The following is a 22168-nucleotide window of genomic DNA, read 5'->3' on the forward strand; positions in this document are numbered from 1 at the left end:
CATGCAGTTCCTTCCTCATTGACATTCCACTCTTTAATCCTCACTTTTCCTGTCTAGCCCAGCTTCCTGGCTCATCCTTGTCTTTCTTACCACATTCCTTTCTTACCACATTCTTTTTTTTTTTTTTTTTAAAAAGATTGATTTAGTATGTATACAGTGTTCTGTCTACAGGCCAGAAGAGAACATTGGATCTCATTATAGATGGCTGTGAGCCACCATATGGTTGCTGGGAATTGAACTCTGGACCTCTCCTCTGGAGGAACAGCTAGTGCTCTTAACCGCTAAGCCATCTCTCTAGTCTTGGTGTGCTTTTCTTCTGCAATAGGACCAAGTAATCAGAGACCAAAACCAATAAAGCTCCCAGCTAAGATAAACCTTTCCCCACTATAGGCTGGTTATCTCAGGTATTTTGTTATAGTAGCGAAAAGCTAATTGAGTTATTTTTCTCATCACTCACAAAATACCTGACAGAAAGCAACTTTTTTTGAAGGGATTCATTTTGGCTCAATTTGAAAGAATACAATCCATAACAGGAAAGGCGTGGTGGCAGGAGTGTGGCAGGCGGCTGCTTGCTCAGAGCTCAGTGAACCAGGAGATAGAAGCAGCCTGTGCATCAGTGACTCACTTTTCCCCACAAGGTGCCACCTCCTAAACATTCCATCACCTCCGGAAACACCACCACCAGCTGGGGGCTGGAAATTCAAACACTCGAGCTAGTGGGGAGCATGTCACATTCAGACAATAACTGACTAACACAACACAATACAAATAACCCATTAGTTTTCTGCCTCTATTCCCTTTTCTTATATTGTCGGTTATGAGCCTAGCCTTTAACGGCTGAGCCATCTCTCCAGCCCCTCTACTCCCTTTTCTACGGTCACTAATTTATGTCTCATTTTTCCCCATAGACACATATGAGAGCAATCACCACCACCAGATGAACACTGACCTGCTTGCACTCAAAGTCATACAGGCAGGAGCTTCTGTGATGCGTGTTATGAGCCTTCATGACCCCAAGTATTAACTAGCTACCGTCTCATCTCTGCTTTGACAGCCAAGTGCTCTGGCTTCTAAAAGTGTCACTTCCTGTTTGCTCAGTGTACTCCAGCTGAGGACATTTCCCCAGTAGTTCATTGCAATGACTTTGACAAGGTCACAAGAGGATATACTAATAATGATAGTAATGTGTAATATGTAGTTATTGTCAGTCAAATAAATATGAGATTTTTTTGTGTGTAAAAGATTGACTGCCCCTTTATTCCTTTGGTTGGATTGAGCTTTTCCTGCCCTATCTGTCTCAACATATCTATACCCTCATATATATTTTATGTTTTGAGAACTTGTCTTACATCTATATCACCCTCCCCCTCTCCCATCCCATGTTCTTCCTTCTCAAATTCATGATCCCTTTATTATTGTTATATATATATATATATATATATATATATATATATATGCACTTATGTAGTATGCACATATATACATAGATGCATATATAACTTACTGAGTTCATTCAGTTTTGCTTATATGTGCATGTCTAGCCAGGGCTCACTCCTGGGATTGGACACCTATGCAGGGAACTTCATCCCTGGAGGAGACTGATTCTCCCTCTCAGCAGGCACTGACCATCTGTATCTTTTCATCTAGGGGTGGGACCCTGTGGAATTGTCCCTGTTCACACTGGCATGTCAGCTGGTGATGCCATTATGCTAATCTTGTTCAGGTGGCTATATTGTTGAGAACTCGTGTGCAGCTTCTCCATCATATTCTGAAGACACTCTCTCACAGCAGATGCTCTGGTCTTCTGGCCTTACACTCATCCCCCTTTTCCGTGACTTTCTCTGAACCTTGGGTGCAGGGGTTGCACTGGGGATGTATTAGTTGGGGTTGGGTACCCCACGATACCCTCATGTTTTAAAATGTTTTTGGGTGAGGTGGCATTTACTTGCAGTCTTAGCTACTCAAGAGGCTGAGGTAGGAGGATCACTTGAGGCCACAAGTTAACACCAACTGTCCTGGATAAATAAGATGGAGCAGCCAATTCTTTGGGCAGTCTAGACCCTCACAGATATGTCTAAAGAAAAACACAAGCTGCCCTGTCCAGCCTTACCCTCTAAGCAAGGAGTGGGCCAACCCGTCTTGAGACACCTCTTCACTGCTCTTCACTGGGTACACACCAGTGGCAACCACTGAACAGCAAGGTTACAGTTCAGTGTTTTCTCAAGAGAACTGTCTTAACAGTGAGACAAACTACCCAAAGACTAAGCAAATCCTTCCAAACTCCAACCAATGTAGCTTGAATAAAAGTCACACATACATCTTTGTAATTTTTAAGCCATGAAATATAATAAACTCACTACTGGCTCTTTATTGATAGTAATGAAGGTAAATTTTAACACTGTATATACAAACTTTCTTGTGGGTGGGCAAACACTATGGTGTTCTAAAAAACTGACTTCACACTGTGGGTCAGTGTTGCTAGAAAGGTAAGGAAGTCATTGGCCTAAGGTAGTAGCTTCATGGCTTTTATTTCATAAAAACGACAGCACAAATCCACGCTCAGAGAACAGAATACAGTATTTAAAGTTTCAACAGTGTACAAAATTAAAATTTGGGCATCTGATCCCAGGTTTAACATGAGCATTATCTTATAAGACGATTTCTTTTCTTTGGTAAATGACTTACTGGGCCAGGGAGAGTACAGTTGGGAAAGTGCTTGCCTTACAAGCTGGAGCTCCTGAGTTCAAACCCCAGAGCCCTTTTAAAAAAAGCTGGGAGTGGTGGCATGTGCTTACAATCTCAGGGCCCGGGAAGTGGAAGTGCAGGGAGGCAGATCCTGGGGGTTGCTGGCCATCCATCACTTACACGGCATGTTCCAGGCCAGAGAGGGACCCAGTCACAATAAAGATGATGGATGGACAGTGCCTGGGGGAACAATACCCAAGGCTGTCTTCTGGCTTCCACACCCATACACACACACACACACACACACACACACACACACACACACACAGGATTAGAGTTTGTATTATTCTGGAAGCAAATCATCTCCTAACTCTTCGTCAGCAAAGTCATCCTCATCGACCCTCTTTTTGGCTGCAGTTTTTGGTCTTTCTATTTGAGGGCCCAGTGGATCCACATAGGAGGCATCTAGGTTTCAAAAGAGATCATGCCATTAGAACAGCAGAGAAACAGGAAACTTGCAAGCAGCTTAGACTCAGAGTGAACAGAAATGCTCATCCATGTCTGTGATCCCAGTCTGCACAGAGTTCTCAGCAGTTCCCAGCACACACTCGCCACCTCTGGGTCTTCTTTAGACCAGCTGTGCCGCGGAGCTGGGCGGGGGGACAAACACTTGCCTATTTCTTTGTTACTGCTACTTTCATAAGGTTCATCTGTCCCAGGCAAAGCTCTGAGCTTGGCACTCAGTCGTTCACTTTTACTACTGGCACTATTGTTCTGGCCACTATCTGAAAACAAAAATAAAAATTCATTTGTTTAATATGCCAAGGAATCATGACATCACATTGCACATCTCAAATCATATGTGTTTGCCAAGAAATATGAAGTCCCCAGAAGCTGACTTCTGGAGAATGGAATTCATGTTTGAAAGAAATCTCTTGCTGGAAATCTGAATATATATAATATACCTCTTGAGCATCTGCAACCTGCAAATGTATGCTTACTTACAGCTTTCAATTTATTTATTTATTTGGTTTTTCAAAACAGGATTTTTATGTAGCTTTGGAGCCTGTCCTGGAACTTGAGATGTAGACCAGGCTGGCCTCAAACTCAGCGATCCGCCTGCCTCTGCTTCCTGAGTGCTGGGATTAAAGATATGTGCCACCACCACCTGGCCCTCAATTTTATTTATTTGTGTGTGTGTATGTATGTGTCTGTGTACACTTGCCAGGCATATATATATATATATATATATATATATATATATATATAAAATGTCAGAAGATATCTTGTGTAAGTAGGTTCTCTCCTACTATGTGGACCTTGGGGATTTAAGTCAGGTCAACAGTCTTGGTGACAAGTGCTGGCCCTAGGTTGCAATTTCAGAGAAGTTGTAAGAAGCTGAGCAATTGCTCTGAATATTACAACTGGGAAGAAAGAGCATCTGAAGGATGGTGCAAAACCAGAGCATCTCAATGCTGGCCAGGTGCCCCGAAGTCACAGCACTAGGTTGTTCACTTTTTTGTTTTTGAGACAGGGTCTCATCTACCCTGGGCTCAGGCTGTCCTTGAACTCATTTAGTAGCTGAGAGATTCACCTTCAATTTCTTATCTTCCTGTCCTCACTTCCCAAGTGCTGGGATTATGTGTGCATACCACTATCCTGGGTCTGGAAACTGAACTGCAGGCTGCCTAGGCTGGGCAAGAAAACCTGTACCATACAAACACTGTCTTCAAACATTTGAAGATGAGAGATTTCCTCTGGGTAGTGAGAAAGATTTTAATCACTATCAGGCAAAACTTGTAAAGAATATGGCCGCAAAAGATAGCACCTATTTGGGGGAAAATACAATTTATGTCACTCAAGATTTTCAGAGACATTGGGGTGGTGGTGGTGGTGACATACACCTGTAATCCCAGTACTCAGGAGTCAGAGGCAAGCAGATCTCTAAGTTTGAGGCTTGCCTGATCTATAGAGTGAGTTCCAGGACAGCCAGGGATACACAGAGAAACCCTGTCTCTGAGGGGGGGGGGGATTTTGAGAGGCTGTATACTAAGAGTGGTAGAGAGTGGTAGGAAATATCTGTTTTTTTCTTTTTACTTTTCTTTCATTTTTTTTTTTTTTTTTTTCAAGACAGGGTTTTTCCTTGGCTGCCCTGGAATGCTCTGTAGGCCAGGCTGGCTTCAAACTAGGATCTTCCTGCCTCTGCCTCCTGAGCTGGGATTAAAGATATGTACCACCACATTTGGCTTGCTCTATGTAGTTTTATTTTGTTGTTTTCAGAAAGGGATTCACAGTACGGCCCTGACTGGCCTGAACTCATTTTTCATCAAGGCTGTCCTTGAACTTATAGAGGTCTTCCTGCCTCCAGGAGAGTGCTGGGATCAAAGGTGGGCAACACCACACCCGGACCAGTGCTTTTTAATTAGAGACTACTGTTTTTATTACTGTTGATTTGTGCACGATGTGTTTGTGTGGTGGGGTCTTGTGGGGTTCATATGTGGAGGTCTGAGAACAACTGTCTGGTGTTGGTCCCCTCCTCCTGCCTTTACGAGGGTTCCAGGGATCAAACTGTTGCCAGGCTGTGTGGCAAGCACCATCACCTGATGAGCTGTCACTGGTGGTGTTTTCATTTTACACACACACACACACACACACACACACACACACACACACAAGTTAGCAACAGAACCCTGAGATTGCTTTAGGCCCTTACACTCTCCTAGCATCCTGAAGTGTAATTCCTAGTCCTAGAAGATTCAAAGCCTGTGAAAATGAAACTGTTAAGGAAATGAAACCTGACTAGGTGTGGTGGCACAAGCCTACAGTTCCAGCTAGGAGTTGGACGTCATACTCAGCTACATAATGAGTTCAGGGCCAGCTTGGGACATATGAGATCTTGTCTCAAAAACAAAAAATTACTAACCAAGCAACCAAATTCTTGATATCCTTTGATAAACTTTACTTGTCCATTTGAAAAATGTGGCTGATGTGGTTGGTACTCACTGCTAGCACTCCATAGGCAAAGGCAGGTAGATCTGTGTGAGGTCTAGGCTATACGGAGCTACATAGTGAGATACTGTCTGAAATAAAAAGTAAGTAAATAAACAAATAAAAAGGAAAAAATTGAAAAGCAAAATGATGTAAGTCTCACTGTATTCTTAGAGTGGTCTTACACTTCTATGAGGTCAAATTTGCCCCCTGCTTCAGCCTCCCAAGTAGCTTGAGCTATGGGCAGAAGATCACCATGCTTGGCCCATATGCAGACTGAAGGGTATGCTATGAACACCATTGGGCACAAATAGGTTAATAAGCATGAATGAGTCTGGGTGGATTTTTTGCTTAAATAATAAAATGAAAGCAGAGGAGATGGCTCAGTTGGTAATGTCCTTGTTGTGTAATCATGAGGACTGACCATTCCCTAGAATCCACATTTAAAAAGCCAGGTGTGCTGTAAAGGGTCTTTAGTCCCAGCACTGGGGTGGGGGGTTGTGGCAGACGGATCTGAGTTCAAAGCCAGCCTGGTCTACAGAGCAAGTTATAGGACAGCCAGGGCTACACAGAGAAACCTTGTGTCTAAAGAAAAAAAAAAAAGCTGGGAGTTAGGCAGGCCCAGGCAGTAGCCCCAGCGGTGGAGAGGTGGGGACGGAAGGATCCCTGGAGCTCATTGGCCGGCCTAGTCTAGTTGGCAGAGTCCAGGCCAATGAAAGATCATGTCTCAGAAAACAAGATGGATAGCTTCTGAAGACAATGCCTAAACTTGAGCTCTGGTCTCTATGTATGTGCACACACAGAGGTGTATACACGTGCATACACACAAAATAAAATTAAATCATTTTTGTCACTATATCCTCATAAGTTCAGGAAATAAAAATATGGGGAGCAGCTCTTCCTTTCCGTGGCCATGGCGGGAGAGGCAGAAGTCTGTACTATGCCTTGTGTTACCTCACAGTTTGTGAAACTGGTTGTTCCGCTGTTCCTTGCCCTGGGTGACTCCATTCTAAGTACAGATGAAGGGCAGGATGATCCGCAAAGCACAGACTGATAAATCGGTAAGTTCCTCCTAAGGTAAAAGGTGCTACTCTGCAAAGTTATCAAGTATCCTGAGATATGTGCATAGTAGATCTGTCATACAAACCAAGAACTTCACAGGCCCTCCAGACTGAAGATGGGTGCAACACTCTTACCTCATACCTGACTGCAGCCTCACCACCCTGTCATGTGACCACCTGGTTTATGCATGGGACCAACAGGCAGAGAACCTGTGCCCCTGTCTGGTTGTACCTGTCAGTCCTGCACCTTGCCTCCACGGCCCCCATGGTTGTGCATGTGCCCTTCTGCAGTGACCTGACTGTGATGCATGTGTCCTTCTGCAGTGACCTGACCTTGCTGCATGTGCCCTTCTGCAGTGACCTGACTGTGATGCATGTGTCCTTCTGCAGTGACCTGACCTTGTTGCATGTGCCCTTCTGCAGTGACCTGACCTTCATCTTGTTTCTGCAGATCAGGAGTTTCAGGAAGCTTCTCCAACAGGGTTCTTTATCTACCCCACCTTTCTCCACAGACTATCTCCATCAGCCTTCTGCCTCTGGGAAAGCCTCCTTGAACTCTGTTGTAGCCTCCTTAACTCTTCTGTAGTCATCCTATAATCTACATATACATACATGTAGACATGCTTACTGTGTGATATGCAACTGTGATCTGAGACTTGCTGTTAGTAAGTTAGGACAGGGATTAAAAAATAAAACAAAACAAAATGTATGTTTGCCCCAGCCAGCTACCAAGGGAATGTAGAACTACTCAGCAAATTGCAGCCAGCCAGCATAACAGATGTGAATTTCTCATTCAATTCTGACATTGTGGAAAGATGCATGTGTGTCCATCTATGTTTCTGACATGGTGCAGATGTGCAGGCTTCCTGAGTGTCCCCTGATCCACACATCTCAGAATAATAGCTGTCTGGTTGAGAGAAGGTATACAGCGTGGCATGTGGACCTTCTTTATATGCATGTCCCCACCTTCTGCAGTTCCAGCTAGATAATCTGGTGGACTCTACAAAATGTGGCTGTCCTAGGAACAGTAGCTGAACATTTGGACAAACTAAACATGCATGCTCTTTCTCTGCCTTAATTTCCTCCTGGCTCCAATTCTGGAACAGCGCTGGCTACCTGGCCCTTACCAGCAAGAATACTGTCTTGGCATACTCACAGAAGCTCACAGCAGTTCTTGATACTGACTCTATCCTGTTCTGGTGACTAGTTGTAACATTTTAGTGTTATTGTTTTTATATATGCACCCTTTTTCCTTGTGACAAAGTGGTCCTTAAAGACATTTTTTAAGTTTTATTTAATTTTTATGCATACGAGTTTTCTGCCTATGTGTATATATATGTGCACTTCATGAATGCCTGATGCCTGATCTCTTGAAACTGGAGTTACATCTGGTGTGAACATGTGGGTGCTGGGAATTGAACCTAGGTCCTCTGCAAGAGCAAGTGCTTTTAACCCCTGAACCATCTCTCCAGCACCCATGACAAAGTGATCTTTTCAGTATAAGGACTACTCGTTAAACTAAGTAAGGTTAGGGGGCCTAACTATATACACTTCTACCACATGTTTTCTTCAAATAAAAATAAATAAGATTCCCAAGAAAGGCAGTCTTTGCTTATTTAGAAAGAGCATGATCCCAATGAGGCAAGTAATCATACAGAATAACTTGGGCCATTACATACCCATCTCTGAACAGTGTACTTAGCAACCTGTTAGCAACCTAGAACCCAACCTGCACAGAGCTGTATATATACTTGCTTTAAATAAGAATAAATTGCTCTCCTGAGCAACCCTTTGATACTTCTTGGTTTCAACTGAATACATCCTAGAGTACCATCTGTGAACTACAGGCAATGGGCCAATCCGCCCTAGACTGGGTTTGGGTACATGTGCAAGTAGGCAAACTGTGTCCTCAAAGTGAACTTTTAAAGAGAATTCTCTACTTATCATCTTATGCCTGTGCATAATTTGGGCATACGTATGATTAAGATCAGATGCATTATGGGAAGGACATGCACAGTGAGCAAGGGCTTATGCAATCTAAACCTGCCAGTCAAAAGAGAACCACCTAAATTACACCCATACTAACCAAACTCCCCCTACAGTTAAACTCTGGAAAAGGAAGTCCAAAAACAGTAATTGGAGCCCTTGAGCACGCTCAGTTGGGTGGCCTGCTGTTACTCTTTACAGTGTCTATCTCAATTGTTCTAGTTCTTTGCTTTGATAGTTTTCTTGCTATTCTGTAATCTACATGGGCTTTAATTTCATTCTTATGTAGGAGTCCAAGAACCTGGAAACACCTGGCCTTGTCCCTGCCCACTGATAACATAGAGTGAAAAGTATTTACTGTGATTGGTAAACTCAAGGCAGGAAAAAAATGGTGAAAAGAATATAAAATGCAATGCAATTCGTTTTTGTTAATTTTCTAAGTGGTTAGAATAAGACTGTGTGTTTGTATGTTCTGAGACAGGATTTCTCTGTGTAGCCCTGGTTGTCCTGGAACCCACTCTGTAGACCATACTGGATTTGAACTCACAGAGATTGCCTGCCTCTGCCTCCTGAGTCCTGGGATTAAAGGTGTGTGTTACTCAACAAGGTTGAGGTTTTAAAATCAGATTCAAATGCAACCAACCATTTGAATTGAGTCCATAAGTCATGGAAAATAAACAAGGCACGGATATCCTTGCTTTCAGCACCAGTGATGGTCTGGGTTGTCATGAGTATTAAGGACTCTGAGGCACCAAGCACAAGAGGAAAGGACACAGCACTTATTCTGGGCACCTGATTGCCTGAAGGTGCCTTTTACCTTAAATATTTCCATGAAGTCACATCCATAAAACATTTTAAACAACCAATAACATTCCTTGCATTTTTCTCATTTTATTGATTTCTGGGCACTTTCTAATGAACATTATTACTGCTCTGTCGAACCCTTGGAAGTTGTTATGTTAAGGCACCCAAGTCTTAGGGCTCCTAAGGCAAGATTCTCTCTCTTAAATATATCTAGGAAGCCTGAAGCAGATCCTGTCCAGGGTAGGTAGTAGGGGCTGTAGTAACTGCCAGAGGCCAAGGAGAGCAGAATTACATTTGGGGCTATGTCTAGTTACACTCATTTATCTTTAGTGTTTTCTATCACAAATAATGTGCTAAATATGTATGTGTATGTAACTCTGTCTGCATCTGGGTCTCTCTCTCTCTCTTTCTCCTCTGTAGAGATATACATGGAGACAGGTGCACGTTTTTAAGGAAACCAGAGGATGATCTCATGTCATTCTTCATCATGTGCTTTGGACTTTGTTTTTTATAAACAGTCTCTTATTGCCCTGGTAGTCACTGGTTAAAACAGCTAGCTCACTAGCCAAGCTGCAGAGAGGGACCCTCATGTCTCTAACTCCCTAGCACTGAGATCACAAGCAGATGCCACCACACACAGCTCTTTATGTGGGTTCTGGGGATCTGGAACTCCTGGGCTTGCATGGTGGGTACTTTACAGACTGAGCTATTATCTCTCCAGCCCTGATTATCTTTTAAGAAATAAGACCCCCCAAATTTAGTAAAAACTGGAATTCTACTTCTATTTTTAGAGCAGCAGTATTTCACCCATGGCGATGGGGAAGATAAACAAACAGGGAAAAGAAACCATTTGTCACTGACTTGAAGACAGATGGTGGTAAAGGGTAGAAATCACAATTTTTTGTTTGTTTGGTTTTCTTCGAGACAGAGTTTCTTTGTGTAATAGCTCTGGCTGTCCTAGAACTCGCTTTGTAGACCAGGCTGGCCTTGAACTCACAGAGATCCACCTGCCTCTGCCTCTCACATGCTGGGATTAAAGGCATGTGCCACCACTGTCTGGTCCTGATTATCTTTGAAAAATCAGTTATATTAAGGACATAGACATTTGAGTTGTTATTTTGTGTGTGGGGGTGTTTTGCCTGCATATACATCTGTGCACCACCTATATATGCCTGGTACCTACAGAGAGATCACAACACGGCACTGGATCCTCTGGAACTGGGGTTATAAATGGTTGTGAGCTGTCATGTGGGTACTGGGAATTGAACCTGGGTCCTCTAAGAGAGCAGCCATTGCTCTTAACTGAGCCATTTCTCCAGCCTCGAGGGCAAAGGCCTTTTAGAGGTCTTGGTGAACATTCCTGGCTGTCCCCAGCATGGTGGAGCACTTTAGACAGCAGCCCATTCAGTTCATGAAGATTTCACACATCCTGAAGTGCTCAGTGTCATAGACCTGTAATCCCAGTGCTGATGAGGCAGAGCCTGGACTTAGACCTAGTTTGGGCTACATAGCAAGTTCCATGATAGGCAGGGTGTGGTACACAGGGCGATGCTGTCTCAAGAAAGCAAACAAAAATAAATCCACTCAAACTCAGAAACAAAACCAAGGAAAATGAAGCTCTTGCCCATCTCACTGCAGCCTGACCCTCTTGGGGATTTTTTTTTAGAGGCAATGTTAATTTTATGAGTTAGCTGGCATGTCTTTCATGTCCAGTGTGGCTGCACATGTTAGAGGATAGTGCATCTTCGCTCCCTGCAACCCGCTCACTTCTTAGATCACTGGATGTGATTACCGCCTCTGACTGACCTGAAACTGCTCTACCAGGGCTACATTGGCCCTTTAGTTATCAAGGACCAACTGATCAATCCATACCCAATTCTTCAATCCTGCCTTTCTCTTAAGCTAAGAAGCTTTTCAAATGTCACCTATCAGCTTCTTGTTTGGGAAAGAAAGTGCTTCCTAAAACAAAGCTTTTGTAAAAAAAAAAAAAAAAAAAAAAGTCTGCCATTCATCCGAATATATCATGAACACAGTGCTATGATCCTTCAAAATCTGTTCTCCAAGGATTCTCCTTTGTAAGCTATAACTCTGATTTCCTGATTCACTAGACATTTAAAAGTTATTTTTGGTCTTTCTTCCACCCCTAAATGATACTGCTATAAAAGTAATTGAAAAGACAGTCTCGCAGTGTGAGGAATTGTTGGTATCTAGAAATGCTGAAGCAGACGGACACTCATCTTGGCACAGCAATGGCTATGGTTCCCACCCTCTCTCCTTTGTTGATCTAAACATAGTATGCACAGTGAGCTGACACAGGGCTGACACTGGCCCTGCCAGCTACAGTCACTTGCACCAGTTATGAGAGGAGTAGGAGCCTATGCAGGATTCAATAAAGACATAAGCAAAAGAAACAATGACTTAATATTTTGTTTTTGAGGCAGGGTTCCTTTGTGTAGCTTTGAAGCTTGTCTTGGAACTCTGTAGACCAGGCTGGCCTTGAACTCAGAGATCCACCTGTCGTTGTCTGCCCAGTGCTGGGATTAAAGGCGTGTGGCATACCTCTCGGGCACTTAATACATTTTTAAATCATATTTTGAATTTTAAATGCTTAAGTATCTGACATGTGAAGGGGCTCTGGGAGGGAAAGGCAGGACAGTGGTATTTACTGAGTACCTGCTATAGTTAGGAACTTGATATATACTTATTTGTTGGTAGAGATGTACACTGGGACATGGTACACACCAGAGACCCCAGCACTTTGGAGGCTCAGGCAGGAGGATTGAAAGCTGAAGGCCATTTTGGATTACATAGCAATCTCTTCTCTCTCTCCTTTCTTCCTTCTTTTTCTCCCCTCCCTCCCTCCCTCCCTCCCTCTATTCTCCTCTCCCTTTCTTTAAAAAGGGTTTCTCTGAATAGTCCTGGAATTAGCTCTGTAGACCAGGATGGCCTTGAGTCTGTCTGCCTGTGCCTCCTGAGTGCTGGGACTGAAGACATGTACCACCACACATGGCTCAGCAAGGCCTATTTCAAAACAGAAAGAAAAATAAAGCTAGGAAGATCAGAAGGGAAATAAGGAAAAAACTGATACGTTTGTGTGTTGCTGGGCAGTGGTAGAGGATGCCCTTACTCCTAGCACTTAGGAGACAGAGGCAGAGGGATCTCTGTGAGTTTTAGGCCATCCCGGTCTACAGACCAAGTTCCAAGGCAGCCAAGGCTACACAGAGAAACCCTGTCTTAAAAAGTTTATGTGTATGCATATACACACAAGAGATACACATAAAATTTACATGGGAGGCTGGCAAGATGGTTCAGCAAGTAGAGATGCTTGCCTCCAAGCCTGAGAACCTGAGTTTGATCCCTGGGGCATATGTTGTGGAAGGAGAGGGTTGACTTCCACAAGTACAGGCATGTCCATGCATGTATGCCACCCCTCCCAATAAATAAGTGAGATTAAAAATAAAATACACATACAGATGTGTATGTCTACTTACAGATATTTGTGTGTGTGTGTGCGTGTGCGTGTGCGTGTGTGTATCTATCTGTCAGTTAAAACAATGCTGTTGTGTATATGGGCAGACATGCCATAGCACATGTACGGAGGTCAGAAACAACTGTGGAGTCAGTACTCTCTGACCTTTACCTGGATTCTGGGAATTGAGTGTTGCCTGCCTCACTAGCCATAACCGTTAACTTGACATCTGGGAGGTGAGTCTCAGTACCCTGTGAGGAACTGTCTGGATTAAGGGTAGCCTCTGAGAATGAGTTCACTGACACAGAAGATACACCCTACTGCAGGGTAGGGCCATTCCCCACAGGGGATTCTAGACTGTAGAGAAAGCAGGCTGCACACAGCATCCATTTGTCCCTTATTCTCCGCTTCCTGACTCTGGGTACAATGTAACCAGCTGCCTGTGACTTCCCCTGCAATGAAGAGCTCTGACTTGGGACTGTGAACGGGAATAAGCCCTTTCTCCCTTAAGTTGCTTTAGCTGGGGTGTTTTATCACAGCAGCAAGGAAAAGAACTAAGACATCCCCTCTGTAACATTTTATATTGGCTTGTCTGTGATTTAGTAATTTGCTTCTGACATTCCAAAGTGGATTTCATAAACGTTTGCACTCATGTCATTACTGGAGTATTTAGTTCCCCGAGTCTAGCATTTCTGTTAAAAGTTATCTCTTTAGTAAACCAGAAATGGATTCCTTTACAAGTACTTCCACATACCTGTACATGTTCCTTCAGTGTCAGGAAACAAACTCAGCAGCACAAGAACGTGACGTGGAACCAGCACAGTGGCTCAGCAAGTTAAAACACGAGTCTGAGTTCGATCCCCAGAACCCACAGAAAAGTATAAGGACAGAACCGGCTCTGCAAAGTTGTCTTCTGACCTCCACACATTCATGACCCAGCGTGCCCTTCCATCCTCCATAAGCACACACAATACAGAAACAATAGAAAAGAACATGGCTGTAGTCCTGGGGCGGACAGAGCCATCTCCAGCTGTGCTGGGTGAAGTCAGAGCACCACAGTGGGCCTCACCCAGTGGATGCCCACGTCACGCACTATTTTAAAAGCTTTCCCTGTGTAAACTCCTTCCTCTTGGCACCTCCATGCAGGAGGGGTGGCTCCTGTTCTCTCATGCCATGACAAACAGCTTTATAACTTGCTCAGGCTCACTTACAATATGGTTTGACAAAGGAGTTCACGGACACCAAGTGAGTGCAGTGACTGGGAACTAGCCATAGTGATCTTTGTTTGTTTGTTTTTCGAGGCAGGCTTTGGAGGCTGTCCTGGAACTATCTCTGTAGACCAGGTTGTCCTCAAACTCACAGAGCTCTGCCTGCCTCTGCCTCCTGAGTGCTGGGATTAAAGGTGTGTGCCACCTCCACCTGGCCATAGTGATCTTAAACTCAGCCCAAGCTAAGGGCCAGAAGAAAGGCATACGATCTCCTGAAAACACGGAAGTGTATCACAAAACCACTAAGCTGTTAAGGGAGATGTTTCTGGAGGTAGCAGAGGTGTAAATAGCTAATAAAGCTTTAGGATAAGGGCACGGGCACAGAATCTCACAGCTCAAGAAGTATATTTGCTCAGATCACTGAAAACCAGCACTTGGATCACAGGACAATACCACCAGACACTACCATCACAGAAAGCTTAGCCTGCACAGGCTGGGTCTGACACGCTACAGACCTGAGTCTTTTCATACATACAGCAAGCTAAGGAAAAGTTACCCATTTTTCAGTGGTTGGAGAAAAGCAAAGAAGAATATATTAGAACATTTGAATATTATGGTCTTCAAATCCTTGTCTAATAATTTAGTCTGATGCCCATTCATTTGTATAAGTGTATGGTTGCTTTCACACTCACTGGCAGGATGGAATCATATCACTAACATGTGGTCTGTAATCCTAGATTGTCCATGCATGGCATGGCTTGGCTTACAGAATCACTAAGCCAAATTGGAATACCCTGCAAGGCTCCTTAACAGTGGTACTAATGTGTGCAAAGTTCTGGACCCTAACACTGAGGGATTTTGGTATGGTGTGTCCCTATATGCTGTGTCCCTAAGAAGGCACATGTGCTGCAAAGTGGTCAGAAACCAGGGTGTCCAGCAACACCATCAACTTGATCTCTGGAGCGAAGGGCTGCTCAAGCTGCAATTGGCAGGAATAATACTCAAAAGACATGATGGTCCCCCATCTGGCCCTCAGGGCTTGCTTCTCCACAAGAGTGGCCCACTCCCTCCCTCCATGTGACTCTGGTGTAGTACCTCCTTGGCAAGTACTCAGAGGCACAATCTGGGGGGGGGGAAGGGGCCTCTATTCCTGGAGGCATATGAGTGTGACCTTTTCACTCTCTGCTTCCAATACCATGAAAACCCAGAAAAATTATTGAAAGGTATTTTCTAAACAAAAACAAAAACAACAAAAAACTGCCTGCTTTGGGACTATAATCTCCGCATCAAATTTGGACTTTTACAAAACTAAAATGTCCTTCAGAAAGTTGACTGAAAAGCGAATTTCTGTTCACTGAGCCATAGTGCATTCTTTTCTTTATAAAGTCACTATGAAATTAAAACAGATATATTTCCACTAGAGGAGTCTGCATCCAGGACATCGTCAAAATCACATGAAAAAACACAGCAAGCCACTAAAATTATACAGAGCAAATGAAAAAGCGCAATTTAAAACAAAACCTTAACACGGTACTTGAATGAATCCACAAGAGCATGGTAGGGCAGTGAAGTGACTCGAAGACAGGTTCACATGAGAAGCAGACATTTGCAGACAGGCCCTGCCTGGCCTCTTCCATGGAGCCTGCACATTAACTAGGTGAGAACAGGGTTACCCTCTTCCTCCGTTTATCCACATTTAACCACAGAGGACAGAAATACTGGGACACTCTGAAACTGTAGAAGATGTGGTTCTGATTTTGGATGCTGACATTCTTGATTTATTTTTTTTGTTTCTTTGCATGACTATCAATACTGCTAAACCCTGACCCCCAAACTCTGCTAGTAAAAAGCAGCATATTTTTTTTTTAACCTCAAGTAATTTAAACATATTTAAGGTCACTTAATTTTAGTTAATTCTGTAAAAATAAAGTTCTGAAAATCCTGGGCATGCCTGTGGCCTCAGTACTTGGGAAGCTGAAGCAGGAGCATGGCTGGGAGTTTCAAGGTGAATCTGGGCCACCATAGCAAGTGTGTCCCCAAAACACCTACAGCAATAGGTATCATGTGTTTGAGGATAAATGTGTCCTAGGCAGTGTGGAGGATGGCTCCATGGCTGTGCACATAACTCCTACACCGTGGGAAGAGGCTTCTCAAGGTGACACCTTGTAGTGACAGGGACAAGGTGAGACCTAAGGCTGGATGAACCTGCTGGCACACGCTGGGGAAGGTGATCTAGTCTGAGCTGTAAACACAAACCCCGAACAACAAACCAGAGCTGTTGGAGGCGAACCCTGCAGACTTACGCTATACAATCAGTAATCCTGACACACACAGCCAAGTTGTGTTCTTCTAGACAAGACTGTCAAAGCAAGCTTGTACCCTACATGTTTTGTTTTGTTTTTGAGATAGTGTCTCCCTACATAGCCCTGACTATCCCAGAATTCAATCTGTAGACCAGACTGGTCTCAAACTCAGAGATCCTCCTGCCTCTGTCTCCCGAATGCTAGAACTAAAGGTTTTCAACACCAGGCCTGGCTGCTGCATTTGTTTCTTTAAAAATACTGTACTTGTTTAAGGGAGGCTTTATGTGGGTCCCTATTGAAAGCCTTTCTTCCCCATCTGATCCTTGGATGTGTGGAGGTTGAGTACTGCCATGCTAAAGACTGGGTCACCATGGAGGTGTGGAGAAGGGATTCATTCTCTCCAGGAACCCTAGAGTACCTGAGGGCAGGCATGTTGCCACAGTGGGCTTGAGGGTGTCCTGAGGCAGGGGTGAGGGGCTCCCAAGTCAAGACAGAAGAAGGCAGCCACAGCCTGTTTCTTCTGACTGCAGGGTGGATGCTCACAGAGGTGCTCACATCTGACAGCAGGATGAGGTGAGGACATCAGGACTGCCATGCCTGAGGTGTCAGAAAATAAGGAACAAAAAGGCCCATGCTTGGAGAGGCCGCAGCACCCAGAGAAGGTCCTGGGTGGCCCTTTAAACCGGTGCCAAGCAAACCAAGCGACATGAGGCCCTGCTTGCAAAGTGCCACCAGGGCCAAGTTTCTCCTTGGAACAGCTTTTGTGAGCATAGAGCTCACTTGTATGCTGGCAGTATTTGTTTTGGCCTGAAATGGACTGGATGGGAGAAAGCAAACTTGATTAAAACTGGCAGTGGAGCAGTGGCAGGCAGGGGCTGGGCAGCTCCCCCGACACAGGCATCCCTCTCAGCCCTGACTGCCGAGGAGTTTAAGGCCAGTTTGGAAGGGCCACTGCAGGGCTTGGCGTCTTCCTGTAGACTGCTGAGAGCCCTGGGCAGACTTTCCAGACCACCTCCCCAGCACTTCCCCTGGCTGCAGAATCCTTCACAGACCCAGGGTCTCTAAGACAGGCTTTCAGGGTGGAAAGCCAGGAGGCTCAGGCTTCCAAACGAACAAGCACTTCTGAAAACCTAGTGTAGGGCGGTTAGCATCAGGAACAAGTTAGTCTCAGTGCTCTAGAATTTCCTTTCTTTCTTTCTTAAATAGGGTCTCATTCTGTAGCCCAGGCAGACCTGGAACCCACTATTTAGCTCAGGCTGCCTCCAGATTTGTGGTGGTGATCCTTTCGTGTCAGCCTCCCAAGTGCTGGCTTTAAGGTGGTCACCAAGTTTGTCTACTTTCCTAAAGGCCAACTATGAAAGGGTACTCAATTTTAAAAGAGCCCGCGCCACATGTCTCCCCTTTTCTATGATCAAGTACTATCAGTTTGGTTTGGGGAACCTTCTAAGTGTCTTTTTTTTTTTTTTTTTTTTTTTTTTTTTTTAAGGGAAGGCAGGGATAATACGGTCTTGGTTTGTAGCCCACGCTGGCCTAGAACCCCGGATCCTCTTCCTCCTCCCAGGGCTGAGATTACAGGTAGGCACCACCTGGCCTGGATCAGGAGTTTCTTTCAATGCCTGCTGCCCAATACCAGTTTTTGATACAGACCCTTAATCCCTCACCTACAGTTCAAAAGTTCACAAGCCATGAAGGCCAGGTTTCCAGGTGGCCATACATGAACTTCCTGGATATGAAACATGATTGCAAGTCTTACTCTCTTTAATGGGACTATTTATATGTGACACTGGATTGGGAACATAATGATTTCACATGGCTTTCAGGAGATGTGGTTAATGCTCCACACTAATTTCTGAGTTCACATCCTGCTTAGCTCAACTTCTAGACAGGGGCCATGATCTTGATAGCTGCCTCCAGCTAATGACGGACTGGTGCCTAGATCTGTCAGACTCAAGACTCAGCTCAGTCTAACTGAAGGGCAAGTGGCTTCTATGAAGTAGGAGTTGGGGAGGTTCTGGGAGACAGGGACAGTAAAGAAAACACTGTGTCCATCAAGACCATGGGACGGTGAGAGGGAGGACCATTGTTCTTCCACACAGCAAACTGTCTTTGATGCTCCTGCCACTTCTCAAACTGTGTCATGGCTCCTGTGGCCTAAGGAGAAATAAGCCAGGAGGTGGAGGTTTGCCAGGTGGCTTGGCTCTCGTGGAACCAAGTTGTCTGGCTAGAACTGTATGCCACCAGAAACTACAACTGCCTAAACACAGTTAGCAAACACAGAGCTCTGAATTCATGGTAGAATCTTCGTTTCAACTGAAGTTTTCTATCCACAAGAAAATCAGAAAACCCATGTGCTTTTCTACCCAAGCAGCCCTGGCAGTGGCATCGAAGCCTGTGTCTTTCTAACTCGATGTCAGCTGCCACGCCTACGGGTACCACGTCCTGTTCATCTCTACTTGTTACTGCCATACTCCTGGGTTAGAACTCTACAAGGCAACACTGTTGGTCTGTTAGGTAGGCCAGGGTATTGTGTGTGGGACAGTGCTGAGTGTGGAAATGAAATGATGTAGGAAAATAAAAACTTTTTGTTTGTTTTGTTTTTCTAGACAGGGTTTCTCTGTGTAGCTTTGGAACCTGTCTTGGAACTAGCTCTTGTAGACCAGGCTGGTCCCGAACTCACAGAGATCTGCCTGCCTCTGCCTCCCAAGTGATGGGATTAAAGCTATGAGCCACCACTGCCTGGTCCCAGAAAATCAAATCTTAATTTTAATTTAACATTTATGTTTTTAAAATTAGCTTTTAAAAAGTGATCACATTTCCACTGTCACTACCACTGCCTGACAGAAGCTGAGACAAAAGAATAGAAAATGCACTATAATCCTTTATTAACAAATGATGTCACAAGGAGCCCAAATCAAGGAATTGAAAAAATGTCAAGAACTTCAAAAGCATGTAAAGTATTTATGGCTGGCTCACAAGCAGAAGTATGTTGTCAAGATCAAGACAGGATGTGAACTGTCTTGTTAGATTTGCAGTGCTGCTGAGGTCAGACTAGAGATCTGGGCTGTCAGCATCCCAGAGACTACACTACACGCTAAGTACTTTAAGTGGGAATTTTGAAATGTTAACAGTAAAACCTCATTCATATGCCTATCTATGCTATTCTCCAACTTGAACTTGATTAATCAATGGACAGAAACAGGCATGCAATTTAAGAACTAAAATATGGTAACATTTACAAACATCTATATACCTATCAGAACAACCACTTGCCAACTTAAATAATGGAGGTTTTACTGTGTACATAAATAAACAGACAAAGAACATAAAACATATAGAGGAGACTTCTGGATGTCTCAATATTTCTAGAAGCTGTCGAATACAGTGTTCAAGGGCACAGAAGACACTCACCACTGCCAGCGCTCCCCTCTCGTTTGCTTCGAGAGCCTCCGCCACTGTCTCTGCCCGATTTTATGCGCTAAAGCAATAAGAGGACAAGTAGAGAAGAGTAAGTGACATTCCTTCAGACATACACACAATGAAGAGTGAATTTAAAACTAGCATTATTACCACGTAACCCTCAGGACTAATTCACCGCCATCCAAGAGCTGATTCAACAGGAAAAGGACAGAATCCTTTAGTTTTGGTTGGTTATTTTTGTTTTTCTTTTCTTTCTTTCTTTCTTTCTTTTTTTTTGCAAGTATATATTATATAATATATAGCCATGAAGTAAATGAAGTAAACTACATAAGCAGTATGATTCTTAGGACATGTTCAAAATACAATATTTGTGAACTATTGATTTCATTGTAGCTAGTAAAGAAATGTGCCAAAATTCCCTTTGCCATTCCACTTAAACTGGTTTCCCCTAATTTCAATAAATATCTCCTGTGACATTATATTGTCATCAACTTGTATGATCCCAAGTTTGCTCAATCTTTTCTTCATCTGTCCTTTTTGCACTGAAGTAACAAGTAGTTCATTTATAATTTCACAATTTCCCTTAGCTTGTTCAGAAAAGTCACCTGTGGCAGAAAGCTCCATTTTGTTAGCAACACATTGAAGCGTTTCTTCCAAAGCTAATCATTCAGTGGCATCCACCCCTCTATTTTCCTGAATTTATTGTCACTAATTTCATCTTGGACATTTTCCTGTAGATCACAGAAAATTGTAGGCTTCACCAAAACAACACCATACCCTTCATTGTTATGTATGATGTTATTTATCATAGAAATTCTGGGAATATCATAATGCTTATCAAGGAAGTCCTTAATGAGAATCCCTTCCTTGCAGTGATGGATCCCACTGTCAGTCAGGGTACACTTACTCCCAGGATATATTTCTATACCAGCACCCTTGGCACCATATACATCTGAGTTCTTCATGAAAAGTTCTGCTGATGTGCATACTGGGACTCCTGTAGTTTCACATTGCAGTACACAGTTCTCCAGCGTGATCTTGCCATGGTGATTAAGATTACTTCTACAGAATCATGCTGAATAAATTTTATGCTTGAAATTTTAACATCCATACCCATGCAATCCACGAAAGTATCTCCTTTGCCCTTCTTTTCTATGACAATATCATCTGGTAGACCATATCCTTCCAATTCAATAGAGTCAGTTATGGAGCAGGTACCATGAACCACATAATGGCTGGGACAAATAATGACAGTGTTACCCTCATGGCAGGCATTTATAGCAGACAACAGATCACTATGGAACTGAATTTCTGTTTCTTCTTCTTTGCAAGACTCCTCACAAAATCTGTCCCTAAACAGAGACCGCAGTAGACTTGTCTTCATGGTGGAGGAAACCACATGGGTAACTTTCTAGCCATTTTTATGAGTGCCCTTGGCTTGGATATTAGAGTTCTTCTGATAACCAAAAACACATCTCAACAAAGGATTCTCAATGAGTTTTAGCTTCTGTTTCAACTGTTCAATCTCTGAATACAAATTTATCCCTTCCACCATGGAGATGTTTTCTTGCTCAGTATCAGAATTACAATTTGTCAAACTACTTCTCAGATTTAAAAATTTCCTGTAACTCTCTTCACATAGAGACAAAAGATTGTGGTAGTCAACAACAAGTCCTGAGGGAACTCGATCTTCAAGTATATCATAATACAATCTCAATCGAGGTTCCATACATCTGACAAAATAGTCATACTCATCCTCCTCTTCTTCATCCCAACTTTTCCCAATGTTTTTGTAGAAAACCCTGACATGTTCAATTGCAAGTGCCATCTGGTGAAATTCATGTGAGTCATCTGACACCATCCATATCTCCTGTAGAGGCAGCTGAGACTCCTTCAGGTCCAAAAGCTCCTTCATATTTGCCAAGGTAAAAGTGCTCAACTTAGATTCATAGACACATGGTTCTGCAAGTCTCACTACTGCCTTCAAGGCTGAAAAAGTCACGTTTGTAACCTTAAATATGTTCAGTGATTCCAAGAAGAATTAAAAACAATCCGATTAATTCAATTCAGGACCTAAAATGTAATCTTGATAGGCTTTGAATCTCTCATAAAAGTTCATTTGTTTGGATAATCTGTAGAAAAATGATTTTTCATTCTGGCACAAGAGTTTTACAGTAGCACCTGACATGGTATGACAACTTTGATCACTGCATGATCTGCATCCTGGAATAAACCTTCCTGCTGGGA

The 22168-nt window shown here is 43.5% G+C and overlaps 1 protein-coding gene across 3 annotated transcripts in view; it reads right to left on the minus strand.

Moving 5' to 3' along the window:
* Ift88 (intraflagellar transport 88) overlaps positions 1-22168 on the minus strand; it is a 309460-nt gene that overhangs the window by 213149 nt on the left and 74143 nt on the right. The window contains exons 24-26 of one of the 3 annotated variants that reach the window (XM_051195609.1): positions 19913-19979; positions 3360-3470; positions 3013-3150 (exon numbers count right to left, since the gene is read on the minus strand). In XM_051195609.1, the coding sequence (XP_051051566.1) occupies positions 3029-3150; positions 3360-3470; positions 19913-19979 (300 nt within the window). In that variant the 3' untranslated portion in view covers positions 3013-3028. Of the gene's footprint in view, positions 1-2497; positions 3151-3359; positions 3471-19912; positions 19980-22168 lie in introns of those variants that run through there. The other 2 variants (XM_051195610.1, XM_051195611.1) reach the window with 2 other exon arrangements.

The sequence above is a fragment of the Phodopus roborovskii genome, unplaced genomic scaffold (assembly GCF_943737965.1).
Source record: "Phodopus roborovskii unplaced genomic scaffold, PHOROB, whole genome shotgun sequence".
NCBI classification, from domain to species: Eukaryota; Metazoa; Chordata; class Mammalia; order Rodentia; family Cricetidae; genus Phodopus; species Phodopus roborovskii.